At 48.9% G+C, this 15,726-nt stretch overlaps 1 protein-coding gene across 1 annotated transcript in view; it reads right to left on the reverse strand.

The window, feature by feature from the left end:
• Positions 1 to 15,726, reverse strand: part of LOC140425847 (MAM and LDL-receptor class A domain-containing protein 1-like) — a 659,308-nt gene that overhangs the window by 471,555 nt on the left and 172,027 nt on the right. Inside the window, exon 11 of the mRNA XM_072510232.1 lies at positions 4,054 to 4,160. Within this exon, the coding sequence (XP_072366333.1) occupies positions 4,054 to 4,160 (107 nt within the window). The remainder of the gene's footprint in view (positions 1 to 4,053; positions 4,161 to 15,726) is intronic.

Here is a 15,726-nt window from a genome sequence, read left to right on the forward strand (position 1 = left end):
GGAAAAAATATTTCAATAAAATATATTTTTAAAAAAAGAAACTGGCTACAAAAATATTATTTAGAGAATGCCATGAAATGTTCTTACTTTTTGACAATTTTATGTTTCATCAACTTTTCCACAGGGTAGAGGGGTCAATTACTTGGGGGCATAGGTTTAAGGTGAGAGGGGCAAGGTTTAGAGTAGATGTATGAGGCAAGTTTTTTACGCAGAGGGTAGTGGGTGCCTGGAACTCGCTACCGGAGGAGGTGGTGGAAGCAGGGACGATAGTGACATTTAAGGGGCATCTTGACAAATACATGAATAGGATGGGAATAGAGGGATACGGACCCAGGAAGTGTAGAAGATTGTAGTTTAGTCGGGCAGCATGGTCGGCACGGGCTTGGAGGGCCGAAGGGCCTGTTCCTGTGCTGTACATTTCTTTGTTCTTTGTTCTTTGTTGTTCAGATGCAGCACACCACATTATTTAACAGGAAGGTTTTAATGTTTGAGAATACTTAAAAACTTCAGTAGTGAAACATTCTAGAATTCTTAGTCAATATTATATGAAATTGCCTTGTTACTAAGGTGGAATTTAAGAAAGGAAGCATTTCATGTCCTGCGCAATTTCATTTTTCATTCCTAATAAACTTACTGTGCTCCCGAGACATTATTTACCAGGAATAAAACATGCTTCCCTTGATCATAGAGGACACCCACATGCCAGTCAAATGCTTGAAGAAACATTATGGGTCAGGTCAAATAAACCCTGATTTAGGACGTATCAATCCCTGGCTGCCCAGGTACCCTGTGCTAGACATGTAAAAAAAAATAAAGTCGAGAACGACCCTGCTATCACAGAAAAATAGAGTGCAGAAAAGCCTGTTCGGCCCATCGAGTCTATGCCGTCACATGAAAGGCATCTGGATCTGCCATTCCTAATCCAATTTGCCAGCACTTGGTCCATAGCCTTGAATGTTCTGACGTCACAAGTGCTCATCCAGGTACTTTTTAAAGGATGTGAGGCAACCCCCCTCTACCACCCTCCTAGGCAGTGTATTCCAGACCATCACCACCCTCTGGTTAAAAACATTTTTCCTTAAATTCTCCCTGAACCTCCCGCTCCTCACCTTGAACTTGTGTCCCCTCGTAACCATCCCTTCAACTAAGGAGAACAGCTGTTCCCTAACCACCCTGTCCATGCCCCTCATAATCTTTTACGCCTCGATCAGGTCACCCCTCAGTCTTCTCTGCTCCAGCGAAAACAACCCAATCCTATCCAACCTCTCTTCATAACTTAAATGTTCCATCCCAGGCAACATCCTGGTGAATCGCCTCTGCACCCCCTCCAGTGCAATCACATCCTTCCTATAATGTGGCGACTAGAACTGCGCACAGAACTCCAGTTGTGGCCTCAGCAATTTTCGATATAACTCCAACATGACTTCCTTGATTTTGTAATCTATTCCTCGATTGATGAAGCCAAGTGTACCATATGCCTTTTTCACCAGTCTATTAACCTGCCCTTCTGCCTTCAGAGATCTATTTGCAAACACGCCAAGGTCTCTTTGTTCCTCAGCACTTCCCAGTGTGGTGCCATGGATTTAATTTTTCCTTGTCAAATTGTTGCAAACGGGACTCTGCTTAATTTCGGGGCCTCAGCGAGAAACGCCCCACCGAGGCCGCACTTAGTTCCATTCGCTGCACTGTTGTGTTCTGGTCGCCAATATAGGAAGAGATCGGGTGCCATTTAGATCTCCCCATCATGGCCTGCAAACCCGCCCAACTCATCTATGAGGGGGCACCTTGAGCCCCTCGCACCCAACCACATAAGGGCAGAGTACGCCCAGACCTGATCCCAGCATGGGCATAATGATATCTGGACACCTTGGTGCTGCCAACCTGGCTGTGCAAGGGTGCCACTAGTTAGCACTGTCAGGGTACCAGGCTGGCAGTGTCAAGGTGCCAGGTGGCATCAACACTGCCAGGGCACCACCCTGCTCAGATGCCGACCACCCAGGGGCTTCCGATCGCCTGGTCCGTGTTGGTAGAGACCAGTGCTAAACGGCGCTCAGTCGGGGTTTCCAAGACGCAGGTGTTAGATCCCACATCTTGGGTAACTCCTGACTGCACACTTGAAAATGCAACTCTGGGTCCTGCCATCCAATTGTTGCGGGATCCATATTGTGACATCTCGCCAGAAACCATTAGATCTCGCAAGGCGTGACAAGTTTACCGGTCATGTCGCGTCCTGAGTCGGGCGCAGTGCGCCCGTTAGATTGCGCCCTTAAATGCGAACACTTGAGGTTATGTTACATGTGCAGTCAAATATCCTTCATCTTGGAAATAGTGGTAACAAGTGTTTTGAAGGATGTCGGTAATGTAATGCGGACAGCCATTCTCTTTGCACATGTTCAACAATCCTTTTGACCAGCATATACTCACCCACACTACCTGCTTCTTTATTATAGAGCGGCTAAAGTTTTAACAAGCATTTCATCGCAAAGTCCTTAATTATTTATTTAATGTCTTTGTGTTCAGGGAGAGAACGAGGCAGTGAGGTTGAGAAAAGCAGCCATGATCTTATTAAATGGTGGAGTAGACTCTAGTGGCCATATTGCCGATTCCTCCTCTTATTTCTTATGTTTTTAAATTCTGTTGTGGAGAATGGTGCACAGGCACTTAAAAATTCTGTCACAAAGTCCTCTCAGAGGGTTGGCCCTTCTGTTAAAATAACAGAAGAGGAACTTTATAATTTCAAGGCCATTGTTTTTTCTTTCAGGTGGTCACTGTAGCATAATAATGTAAAGTGTAGTTTAATAATACATTTTAAGGTCATAATCCCATGCATAAGCTCCCATGTGTAAAGATATTGCATAGAGGAAGGAAATTAGGCAACATGCACACTTTATGAATGTTATTGAAATAGCTATGGATGAAATTGAGAGAGACCTTTGTGGCTTAGTAATCAGAATGGCAATCGTGATTTTGGCCTCTGCAACATCTGGATCTCTGACAAACTTCAACATCCTACCTTTTCCCAACTGTGTATTCTTACCCATGGTTCTGTAACATGAATATTAAAAGAAATAGAGAGATTTTTTTTGATAAACAATGAAATGAAAATCACTTATTGTCACAAGTAGGCTTCAATGAAGCTACTGTGAAAAGCCCCTAGTCGCCACATTCCGGCACCTGTTTGGGGAGGCTGGTACGGGAATCGAACCGTGCTGCTGGCCTGCCTTGGTCTGCTTTAAACGCCAGCGATTTAGCCCAGTGTTCTAACCCAGCCCCTGACGACAAGAGTAAGAGATAAGAACAGCAGAGCGATAAGAAAAATTAAAATTAAAATAGAATTTAATGAGTACAGTGGGAAAGGAAATGAAGGAGATATAAGTAAGAATAGTGGCAATGTGAACATTGCAAGCATATTTGTTTGCAGACTGACTGATAACTAGAGGGAATTGGAAATTATTTGGTGTAGCTCCAGCTGAAGATTATTGCCGTAATACATATGGCCACTTTAAATTTAAATTAACCACAGTGTACTCGAAACATACTGAATCTTTGATACAGGTTTGTTGGTATGACTAACTTTGTTTCATGATGGACCATGGTAGACACATCTTCATTCCACAAAACACATTTATCTCCCTGAGAAAAATAGATGACAAAGTTCATAAGGGAATCCTCCAACTCTGCTGATAACTTGACATACAATAAGCTGGTGGATAAACTTCTGCCATTGTTATGGCAGCTGCACAGGAGAAGTCCCTTGAGAATTCACACCCATATCCATATAAATAGGAACTGGGAACAAGACCCATGGCACCAGAAACAGTTAGATGGCAAGAGATATGAGAGATAGATCCCCACTACCATCTGCTGTAAAATCTGTGAGGGCCAGTTCAAGCCAACACACTCTTCAAAATTTTACTTGTTGCTGGCTTGTTAAATATTCCATTTGAATGGCTTGGTCGCACCTTAATTGCTTCTGTAATTTGTCTTATTTTCTTCTCGTCAGGCTTCATATTTAAACAAATTGCATTCTGGAAATGACTGATCCATAATTACCTGACATGTAAGACCCTTGGTTAATTTGTTCTTTAAAACAGGACTTCCAAGTTGAATTGTATTCATTGCTTTATGTTCTGAGGTTGCTTTGACATAGATGAACATTCCTACCATGTAAGAGAACACAAACATAATTATTCATATGCTTTATTTTCAAGTCACCCAATTCATAGAGCATAAATTAAAAAAAACACATGTTTGCTCATCCTCAATTTGAAATAACACCGGATGAATTCTGATTACTTAATATTGATCATCCATAGAACCATAGAATTTACAGTGCAGAAGGAGGCCATTCAGCCCATCGGGTCTGCACCAGCTCTTGGAAAGAGCGGCCCACGTCTCCACCCTATCCCCGTAACCCAGTAACCCCATCTAACCTTTTGGACCCTAAGGGGCAATTTAGCATGGCCAATCCATCTAACCTGCACATCTTTGGACTGTGGGAGGAAACCGGAGCACCCGTAGGAAACCCACGCAAACACAGGGAAGAAGTGCAAACTCCACACAGACAGTCACCCAAGGCCATAATTGAGCCCGTGTCCCTGGAGCTGTAAGACAGCAGTGCTAACCACTGTGCCACCCAGTATCCCCTATCAAGGACAAAATTGCTTCCCTTTCAGGAGTCAACATGGACTTAAGGAAAATAATTCATGTTTGTCAAACCTGCTGAGTTTTTTGAGGATGTAATGGGCGGAATAGACAAGGGAGTACCAGTGGATGTGGTGTATTTGGATTTTCAGAAGGCTTTAAAAAAGATCCCTCACAAGAGGTTAGGAAACAAAACTAGAGCACATGGGATTTGGGATAAGAAATTGGCATGGGTTGAGAATTAGTTAACAAACAGAAAACCAAGAGTAGGAATAAATGAATCATTCTCAGGTTGGCAGACTATGACTACGTGGGTGCCACAAAGATCAGTGCTGAGCCCCAGCACTTCACAATCTATATCAATGACTTGGATGTGGGGAGCAAATATCATGGCCGGGACTCGCCGGGTCGGAGGCTCGCCGGGGTGGGGGGAAGCGTGATAATCCCGCCAATCTCGCCTGCTCGGTCACCGCGGTGCCGGTCGGGGGCCATTCAAAGCGGCCCCCGCGGCGATTCTCCGCGCTCGACGGGCCGAGTCCCGCCGGCATGATTCACATGTGGTCCCACCCGATGGGACCTCGGCATTCTGGCTGCGGGGGCCGTCTTGGTGGAGGGGCGAAGATTCAACTCCGGGGGGGGGGGGGGGGGGAGCCTCGGCGGTGGCCAGGCCCGCGATCGGGGGCTACCAATCGGCGGGCACGCTCAATCTGGGGGGGGGGCTATGTTCCTCCGCGCCGGGCCCCTGTAAGGCTCCTCCACGTTGCTCAGGGGCCGGCGCAGAGACGGCAACCACGCGCATGCGCCGGCGCGGAGACGGCCGTCGCCCGCATGCGCAGACCTGCGCTGTCGGTCGCGCGCCGGAGCAACGCACAGTACTCCAGCGTCGTTCTAGGCCCCTAAATTCCGGAGAATAACTGGGCCAGGTGGCCCCTGACGCCGGCATACACCAAGAACAAACAAAGAACAAAGAAATGTACAGCACAGGAACAGGCCCTTCGGCCCTCCAAGCCCGTGCCGAACATGCTGCCCGACTAAACTACAATCTTCTACACTTCCTGGGTCCATATCCGTCTATTCCCATCCTATTCATGTATTTGTCAAGATGCCCCTTAAATGTCACTATCGTCCCTGCTTCCACCACCTCCTCCGGCAGCGAGTTCCAGGCACCCACTACCCTCTGCGTAAAAAACTTGCCTCGTACATCTACTCTAAACCTTGCCCCTCGCACTCTGGTGTTTACGCCGGATTCAACACTTGGCCGGAATTTCGGAGAATCCTGGCCAATATTTAAAGTTTGCTGGTGACTCAAAACCAGATGGGAATATGAGTTGTGAGGAGGGTGACAGGAGGCTTCAAGAGAATTTAGACAGACTAAGCGAATGGGCAAAAACATGGAACATGGAATATAAAATGGAAAAATGTGAAGTTATCCACATTGGTAGGAAAAACAGAAATGCACAGTATGTTTAAAATGGGGAGAGAGGTTTCCGGTTGCGGCAAGGATGAGCTAGCCGCACGTTTCGGCGGCTCTAGCTCCGACGGACCTTCGGTCTCTTTTAAGAGCCCCAACGGGGACTTTGCCGGCCGAAAAACCCGGTGGGAGGTGCGTGGGAAGGGAGTCCCCCCCCGAACGACGGAGGAAAAAGCGGCGGCGGCGGCTGCAGCCCGAAGAATCTGCAACCAGAAGGTCAGAGGGAGTGGAACAAAATGGAGGCGGATGGATCGCAGGTGACATGGGGGCCTGAGCAGGACGAGGTTGTGAGACGGTGCGTGGATCTGCTGAAGAAGGAGGTACCGACCCCGATGTGACAGGCAATTGAGGGGCTTAAAGAGACTTTAAAGACCCAGGAGACTGAGCTTCGCATGATGGAGCAGAAGGTATCAGGTATTGAGGATGAGGTCCTGGGCCTGGCGGTTAAGACTCAGACGCACGAGGCACTTCATAAAAAGTGCGCTGACAGGATTGAGGCCCTTGAAAATGGAGCGTGAAGGAAGAACCTTAGGATACTAGGTCTCCCTGAGGGCGTGGAAGGAGTGGACTGTGGAGCGTACGCAAGTAAGATGCTGAGCTCACTGATGGGTGCTGAGGCCCCTGCGGGCCCCATGGAGGTGGAATGGGCAAATCGGATCCCGGCGAGAAGACCAAAAGCGGGAGAACCACCGAGGGCGATAATCGTGCGATTCTACCGCCTTAAGGACAGAGAAGAGGTCCTGAGATGGGCTAAAAAGGTGCGGAGTAGCAGATGGGAGAATGCTGTGGTAAGGATATACCAGGACTGGAGTGCGGAGGTGGCGAGAAGGAGGGCGAGCTTTAACCGAGCCAAAGAGGTTTTGCACAAAAGGAAGGTGAAGTTTGGGATGCTGCAGCCGGCAAGACTATGGGTCACGTATCAGGAGAGACACTATTATTTTGAGACGGCGGAGGAAGCATGGTCCTTCATCAATGAAGAGAAACTGGACCGGAACTGAGGGACTGATGCTGCAGGGAATCGTTATTGTTATTGTTTTTGTTAATGTTATGGTGAAAGTGAATCGAGAAGTAAACAGGGAAGGGGGGGGACACTGGGGAAATGTGGGTGCTGGTGAGGGGGGAAAGGCGGGACGTAGTCGAAGAATGGGGAAGGGGAGGGGGAGGGGAAAGGGAGCTGCACCGTAAGAGGCGGGTTAGGTAAAGGGATGTTCCCGCGCCAGAAAGAATAAGGCGGGAAAACAGGCGCAAGGCGGATGGGAGTTCCCTCACACCGGGGGGGGGGGGGGGCGAGGAGTGAGCAGGAGTAGCCGGGGTCAGTTGAAGTCAACTGACTTACGGAAGTGATATGGGGGGAGCAATCAAGCTAGATAGGGATCTAGCGGGGGGGGGGAGGGGACAACTGGGTTGCTGCTGCGGAAATCCAAAAGGAAATGGCGAAAGAGTGGGTGGTTGGGGGCGGAATGCGACGCTGGGGGAGCGAGCGGGAACGCGGAGGCGGGATATGGGACTGGCCTAGAGAAGGTAATGGCTAGTCGACACGGGAGGGGGGCAGGTAGCCCCCCAGTGAGGCTGATCACGTGGAACGTGAGAGGCCTGAATGGACCGATAAAAAGGGCCCGAGCGCTCGCGCATTTGAAAGGACTAAGGGCAGACGTGGCTATGCTCCAAGAGACGCACCTAAAGGTGGCGGACCAAGTTATGCTAAGGAAAGGATGGGTGGGACAGGTGTTCCACTCAGGACTGGACGCAAAGAACAGAGGGGTGGCCATTTTGGTGGGGAAACGGGTAGCATTTGAAGCAAAGAACATCGTAGCAGACAGTGGAGGTAGATATGTAATGGTGAGTGGTAGGCTGGAGGGAATGGAGGTCGTGTTGGTTAATGTGTATGCCCCAAATTGGGACGATGCGGGGTTCATGAGATGGATGCTGGGGCGTATTCCGGACCTGGAGGCAGGAAATTTGATTTTAGGAGGGGACTTCAACACGGTGCTGGACCCGGGGCTAAATAGATCCAGCTCAAGGACCGGAAGAAGGCCGGCAGCAGCCAAGGTACTTAAGGGGTTTATGGACCAAATGGGGGGAGTGGATCCATGGCGATTTCTTAGACCCAGGGCTAGGGAGTATTCCTTCTTCTCCCATGTCCATAAAGTGTACTCCCGGATAGATTTTTTTGTTTTAAGAAGGTCGTTGATCTCTAGGGTGGAAGAAGCTGAATACTCAGCCATAGCGGTTTCGGACCATACCCCACATTGGGTGGACCTGGAAGTAGGAGAGGACAGGGAGCAGAGAACACTCTGGCGATTAGATGTGGGACTGATGGCGGATGAGGGTGTGTGTGCAAGAGTGAGGGGGTGTATTGAGAGATACCTGGAGGTCAATGACGACGGCGAGGTCCCTGTGGGAGTGGTCTGGGAAGCACTAAAAGCGGTGGTCAGAGGAGAGCTGATTTTTATTGGGGCCTACAAAAGGAAAACAGAGGCCAAGGAAAGGGATAGACTACTGGGGGAGATTTTAAGGGTGGACAGGGAATTTGCAGAGACCCCGGAGGAGGAGCTGTACAGGGAGAGGAGACGACTCCAGACCGAGTTTGACCTTCTAACCACCAGAAAGGCGGAGGTACTGTGGAGGAAGGCACAGGGGAGGAGGTATGAATATGGGGAAAAGGCTAGTCGCCTGTTGGCGCACCAACTGCGAAAGAGGGCAGCAGCGAGGGAGATAGGAGGAATTAGGGATGAAAGGGGAGACACTGAGCGAAGGGCAGGAAAGATAAACGAGGTGTTTAAGACCTTTTATGAGGAACTGTATAGGTCTCAGCCCCCAGAGGGAGAGGAGGGGATGCGGCAGTTCCTGGACCAATTGAGGTTCCCGAAAGTGGAGGAGCAGGAGGTGGAAGGCCTGGGGGCACCGATTGAGGTGGATGAGGTTATTAATGGACTGGGAAGCATGCAAGCAGGGAAGGCCCCGGGGCTGGACGGGTTCCCGGTGGAATTCTACAGAAAATATGTGGACTTGTTGGCCCCGTTGTTGGCGAGGACGTTCAATGAGGCCAGGGAAGGGGGGACTCTACCCCCGACGATGTCGGAGGCGACGATATCGCTAATTTTGAAAGGGACAAAGATCCGTTGCAGTGCGGGTCCTATAGACCTATTTCACTATTGAACGTGGACGCCAAATTGCTGGCAAAGGTACTGGCATCGAGGATAGAGGACTGTGTCCCGGGGGTGGTGCACGAAGACCAGACTGGGTTCGTAAAAGGGAGACAACTGAATGTTAACGTGCAACGACTATTGGGGTGATGATGATGCCCCCAGTGGAGGGGGAGGCAGAGATAGTGGCGGCAATGGACGCAGAGAAGGCATTTGATAGGGTGGAGTGGGAGTATTTATGGGAAGTGTTAAGGAGGTTTGGGTTTGGGAACGGGTTTATTCGCTGGGTTAGGCTACTTTATGGGGCACCAATGGCAAGCGTAGTTACAGGTCGACATAGATCGGAGTATTTCCGATTATATAGGGGAACAAGACAGGGATGCCCGCTGTCTCCATTGTTGTTTCATTGGCAATTGAACCTCTGGCCATGGCGTTGAGAGACTCCAGGAAATGGAGAGGGGTGACTAGAGGGGGAGAAGAACACCGAGTCTCGTTATACGCGGATGACCTATTGTTATACGTGTCGGACCCAGCGGGAGGGATGATAGAGGTTATGCGAATTCTGAGGAGGTTCGGGGAATTTTCGGGGTATAGGTTAAACATGGGGAAGAGTGAATTATTTGTGATACATCCAGGGGACCAGAGTAGAGAGATAGAAGGCTTACCGCTAAGGAAAGTGGAAAGAAACTTCCGATACCTGGGGATTCAGATTGCTAGGAGCTGGGGAACCTTGCACAGACTTAATCTGACACGGCTGGTAGAACAAATGGAGGAGGACTTTAAGAGGTGGGACATGCAGCCTTTATCGCTGGCGGGCAGGGTGCAAGCAATTAAGATGATGGTCCTCCTGAGGTTCTTATTTGTATTCCAATGTCTCCCTATTTTAATCACCAGGACCTTTTTTAATAAAATAGACAGGAGCATTACGAGCTTTGTGTGGGCAGGGAAAGTTCCGAGAGTAAGGAGAGGGTTCCTTCAGCGCAGTAGGGACAGAGGAGGACTGGCACTACCGAACTTGGGAGATTATTATTGGGCCGCCAATGTGGCAATGATACATAGATGGATGATGGAGGGTGAGGAAGCGGCGTGGAAAAGGCTGGAGAGAAGGTCCTGTAAAGGGACGAGTCTAGAGGCGCTGGTGACGGCACCGCTACCGCTCTCACCTAAAAGGTACATCACGAACCCGGTGGTGGCGGCAACACTGAACATATGGGGACAGTGGAGGCGACAGAGAGGGGTGCGGGGAGCCTTGGTGGGATCCCCTATCAGGAACAACCATAGGTTCGCCCCATGAAGAATGGATGGAGGATTTCAGAGCTGGTACCAGTTGCGAATTAGGAAGGTGGGAGATTTATTCATAGATGGGACTTTTGCGAGTTTGGGAGCATTGGAGGAAAAGTATAAGCGGAGTGCGAACGTGAAATTTCTTGAGATATATGCAGGTGAGGGCATTTACTAGACAACAGGTGAGGGAATTTCCGCGGCTCCCGACACAGGGGATACAGGACAGGGTGCTTTCAGGGGTGTGGGTCGGAGAGGGCAAGGTGTCAGAGATTTACAGAGAGATGAGGGAAGAGGGGGAGGAGTCGGTGGGCGAACTAAAAGGAAAGTGGGAAGAAGAATTAGGGGAGGAGATAGAGGAGGGTATGTGGGCTGATGCCCTAAGCAGGGTAAACTCCTCTTCCTCATGCGCCAGGCTCAGCCTGATTCAATTTAAGGTGCTACATAGAGCACACATAACGGGGGCAAGATTGAGCAGGTTTTTTGGAGTGGAGAACAGATGTGGGAGGTGTGGCGGAAGCCCGGAAAACCACGCACATATGTTTTGGGCGTGCCCGGCACTGGAAGGATATTGGAAGGGATTGACAGGAGTGATCTCGCAGGTGGTGAATGCCCAGGTCAAACCTAGCTGGGGGTTAGCTATATATGGAGTTGCGGAAGAGCCGGGAGTGCAGGAGGCGAAAGAGGCCGATGTCGTGGCCTTTGCGTCCCTCGTAGCCCGGCGCAGGATCCTACTCATGTGGAAGGAGGCGAAATCCCCCGGACTGGAGGCCTGGGTAAACGATATGGCGGGGTTTATTAAACTGGAGCAGATAAAGTTTGCCCTGAGAGGATCGGCTCAAGGGTTCACCAGGCGGTGGCAGCCATTTCTCGACTACCTAGGGGAACGTTAGAGTGAAGACAGATGACCAGCAGCAGCAACCCAGGGGGGAGGGGGGAGGGGGAGAGGAGGTTTAGTTGAATATAGGTCAATAGAGAATGAGGTTTTGTTACTTGTGTATTATTATTATTATTGTTAAAAAGTAAAAAATTTCTGTTTTGTTATTGTTATCATTTCGTTAGTTTTGTAAGCGGGAAAAATGTTGTTCAGGGAAAAAAATGTCAATAAAATATATGTAAAATGGAGAGAGATTGGGCAATGCTGGGGCGGGATTATCTGACCCCCCGCCGGGTCAGAGAATCGCCGGGGGCTGGCGTGAATCCCGCCCCCGCCGGCCGCCGACTTGTCTGGCACCGGGCCGAAGTCCCGCTGCTGTCATGCCAGTCCCGCCGGTGTGAATCAAACCACCTACCTTACCGGCGGGACTGGCGGTGCGGGCGGGGTTCTGGGGTCGCGCGGGGCGATCTTGCCCCGTGGGGTGCCCCACGGTGGCCTGGCCTGCGATCGGGGTCCATCAATCCGCGGGCGGGCCTGTGCCGTGGGGGCACTCTTTTCCCTCCGACTCGGCCACAGTCTTCACCATGGCCGCCGCGGAAGAGAACCCCCCTGCTCATGCGCGGGGATGACGTCAGCAGCCGCTGATGCCCCCGCGCATGTGCGGACTTCCGCCGGCCGGCGAAGTCCTTTCGGCCCCGGCTGGCGTGGCACCAAAGCCCTTCCACGCCAGCCAGTGGAGCGGAAACCACTCCGGCGCGGGCTTGCCGCTCACGGTGAGGGCTTGGCCCCTAAAGATGCGGAGAAATACGCACCTTTGGGGCGGCCCGACGCCGGAGTGGTTCCCGCCACTCCATCCCGCTGGGACCTCCCCCCCCCGCCCCACCGGGTAGGGGAGAATCACGGCCCTGATGTCTAAAGGAACCTGGGTATCCTTATTTACAAGTCACTGATAGCTAACATGCAGGTGCAACAAGCATTTAGAAAGGCAAATAGCATGTTAGCCTTTCTTTCAAAGAGAATTTGACTACAGGAGTAATAATAATAATAATCTTTACTAGTGTCACAAGTAAGCTTACATTAACATTGCAATGAAGTTACTCTGAAAAGCCCCTAGTCGCCACAATCCGGTGCCTGTCCAAATTACCAATTAGCACATCTTTCGGACTTGTGGGAGGAAACCAGAGCACCCAGAGGAAACCCACGGGGAGAACGTGCAGACTCTGCACAGACAGTGACCCGAGCCGCAAGTTAAACCTGGGACCCTGGAACTGTGAGGCAACAGTGCTACCCTCTGCACCCGGTGTATCGTGTACAGTTTAGGTCTCTTTACCAAGATAGTCTTGTTAGAGAGATAGTGCAGTGAAGGTTCACCAGAATAATCTCAGAGATGGTGGGATTTTCCTATAAGGAACGATTGTGAAGACTGGGCCTGTATTCCCTAGAGTTTAAAAGAATGAGACGTGATCTCATGGAGGTATACAAAACATCTACTGGGTTTGACAGGGTAGATGCAGAAAGGATATTCCTCTTGGCTGGGTGGTCTAGAACCAGGGGACACAGTATCAGAATATGGGGGAGCAATTTAAGGACTGAGATGAGAAGGAATTTATTCACTCAGAGGGTTGTTAATCTTTGGAATTCCCTACCCCAGAGGGCTGTGGAAGCTCAGACATTGAGCATGTTGAAGACAGAGATTGATAGATTCCTCGACATCAAGGGTTACGGGGATCATAGAATGCCTACTGTGCAGAAGGAGGCCATTCAGCCCATTGAGTCTGCACCAATCCTTTGAACAACCACAATACCTCAGCCCAATCCACCATCTTATTTCTGCAACTCCATCCTAAGAGGCATTTCAGCATGGTCAATCCACCTAACTTGGATTGGATTGGATTGGATTTGTTTATTGTCACGTGTACCGAGGTACAGTGAAAAGTATTTTTCTGCGAGCAGCTCAACAGATCATTAAGTACATGAGAAGAAAAGGGAATTTAAAAAAATACATAATAGGGCAACACAACATATACAATGTAAACACAACATATACAATGTAAACACAACATATACAATGTAATACAATATACAACTTGCACATGTGAAGTGAAGCAGTTGAGGCTCCTTCATTAAATGTTTTTAAGATAAAGATAGATAGTTTTTTGAAGAATAAAGGGATTAAGGGTTATGGTGTTCGGGCCGGAAAGTGGAGCTGAGTCCACAAAAGATCAGCCATGATCTCATTGAATGGTGGAGCAGGCTCGAGGGGCCAGATGGCCTACTCCTGCTCCTAGTTCTTATGTTCTTATGTTTGGACTGTGGGAGGAAACCACTTGCAGAAACGGGGAGAATGTGCAAACTCCACACAGACAGTTACCCGAGGTCAGAATCGAACCCGGGTCCCTGGCGCTATGAGGCAGCAGTGCTAACCACTGTGCTGCCCAAATAACGCATTAAATTGGTGTTCAGGTACAAGATCAGCCATGATCTAGTTAAATGGTGGAGCAGACTTAAGGATCCAAGTAGCCTCCTCCTGGTCTAATGTTCCTAGAATTCCAAAAGATAATATCAGAGTAAATGCCAACTGTAGCTTCTGATATTAATATTTATGGATTTCCAAATGCTGTACCATTTGTTCTACTAATACACTCACATGCAAATTTTCTCTGATTTATACACACTATCATTGGTAACTTATCCTATACTTAGCATGAGGGATTAGATTCTCACCTTACTTCCAGGAGGGAGGTTGGGACAGGATTAGGGTGGTGGGGTGAGTTATTTTCACCTTCCAGACAGGCCCCATCAGGAATCGATCACATCTTCTTGGGTCAAGGGTTATCAGCTATGCAGGGTGGACCTCCAGTGAAATTCCCATCAACGAGTGGGAACCTGACACCGCAATGCCAAATGAATCGGCTGCTGCTGCAATGTTTAGCTCAGTTGGTTTAGCTCAGTCGGCTGAACAGACAGTTTGTAATGCAGAATGAGACCAACAATGTGGGTTCAATTCCTGCACCAGCTGAGGTTAATCATGAAGGCCCTGCCTTCTCAACCTTGCCCCTTGCCTGAGGTGTGATGATCCTCAGGATAAATCACCACCAGTCAGCTCTCCCCCTCAAAGGGGAAAGCAGTCTATGGTCATCTGGAACTATGGTGACTTTACTTTTTTTTTACTTACCCCTAAAAGTACCTAGCACTTCCATCAACTTACACCTTCAGCTAAGGGTTTGATGGGGCACGGAAGAGGGACCAGAGGGTGAGTCTGCTTTCTCCCACAACTGGCCAAGGTACCAGTCTGCTGCCATGATCCCATCTTGAGCAACATTCAATGAAGCTGGATTGCAAGCTACCGATGCCCCGTCACACCCCATTCCCCCATCCACCCCAATCCCTGCCTGTGGTGCGTAGTCAATATGGCCAATTGAATAGACAGCAGCCCCTTCAAAAATCATGCTCTGGGTTCCAGAGTCAGCGTATGTGTGTTCCCAGCCGACATTTCCTTCCAACGACAGATTCAGGAATCAGGTAAAAGTCAGCCATTAAATCAGCCAGAAGCACTGAAGATATCCACGGCCAGTTTTAATACAAAATTCAATAGAATTGCAGCATATAATTCCCAAAACATTGGCAGAAATCTTGAACCTGCCACATAATTATGAAAGAACAAAATTTATCCAGTCACCACAACTTTTGGCGATAATTATAAATCAATGGAATTATGGATAAAAATCTCAGAATCCTGTGCAATAAAGTTGGACCTTGACTTATTCAGTCACTGTAAAATATAGCTATGAAGATGTTTTTCCGATCGACAAATACCCTTTTCCAAGCAGTGCTCCTATTCAGCTTTTTAGTATTCTAAGCTGAATATTTTGTTTTAAGCTGTCGAAACCAAGAAAGAGAGTCAGTGTTTCAACAGCTTACCCTTAACTGGCTTCCACAGCAGATAAAATAAACAGAACATCCATTAGGATTATACAGTGTCTAGTCAGGTGTATTTCCAAGGGTCAGCACAGTTGCATAGACTTTAGTATAGTCACACTTGCCCTGTGGCCTAATGTTGGAATCATAACAACTTGTATTTAAATAGCTCCTCGAAGATAACTAAATGCCCAAGGAACTTTTCAGGAACATTAAAAAATAAAGTATGACACTGAGCTACGTGAGAAAATATTAGGTCAGATGGCCAAACATTTGGTCATGGACATAGTTCAAAGGAAGATCTCAAAGGAGGAAAGCGAGGAAGAGAAGACAAGAGGTGTGGAGAGGTATTCATAGGTCTTGGATCTAGGCAGCTGAAGACACAGCCA

The sequence above is a fragment of the Scyliorhinus torazame genome, chromosome 6, assembly GCF_047496885.1.
Source record: "Scyliorhinus torazame isolate Kashiwa2021f chromosome 6, sScyTor2.1, whole genome shotgun sequence".
In the NCBI taxonomy this organism is placed as follows: Eukaryota; Metazoa; Chordata; class Chondrichthyes; order Carcharhiniformes; family Scyliorhinidae; genus Scyliorhinus; species Scyliorhinus torazame.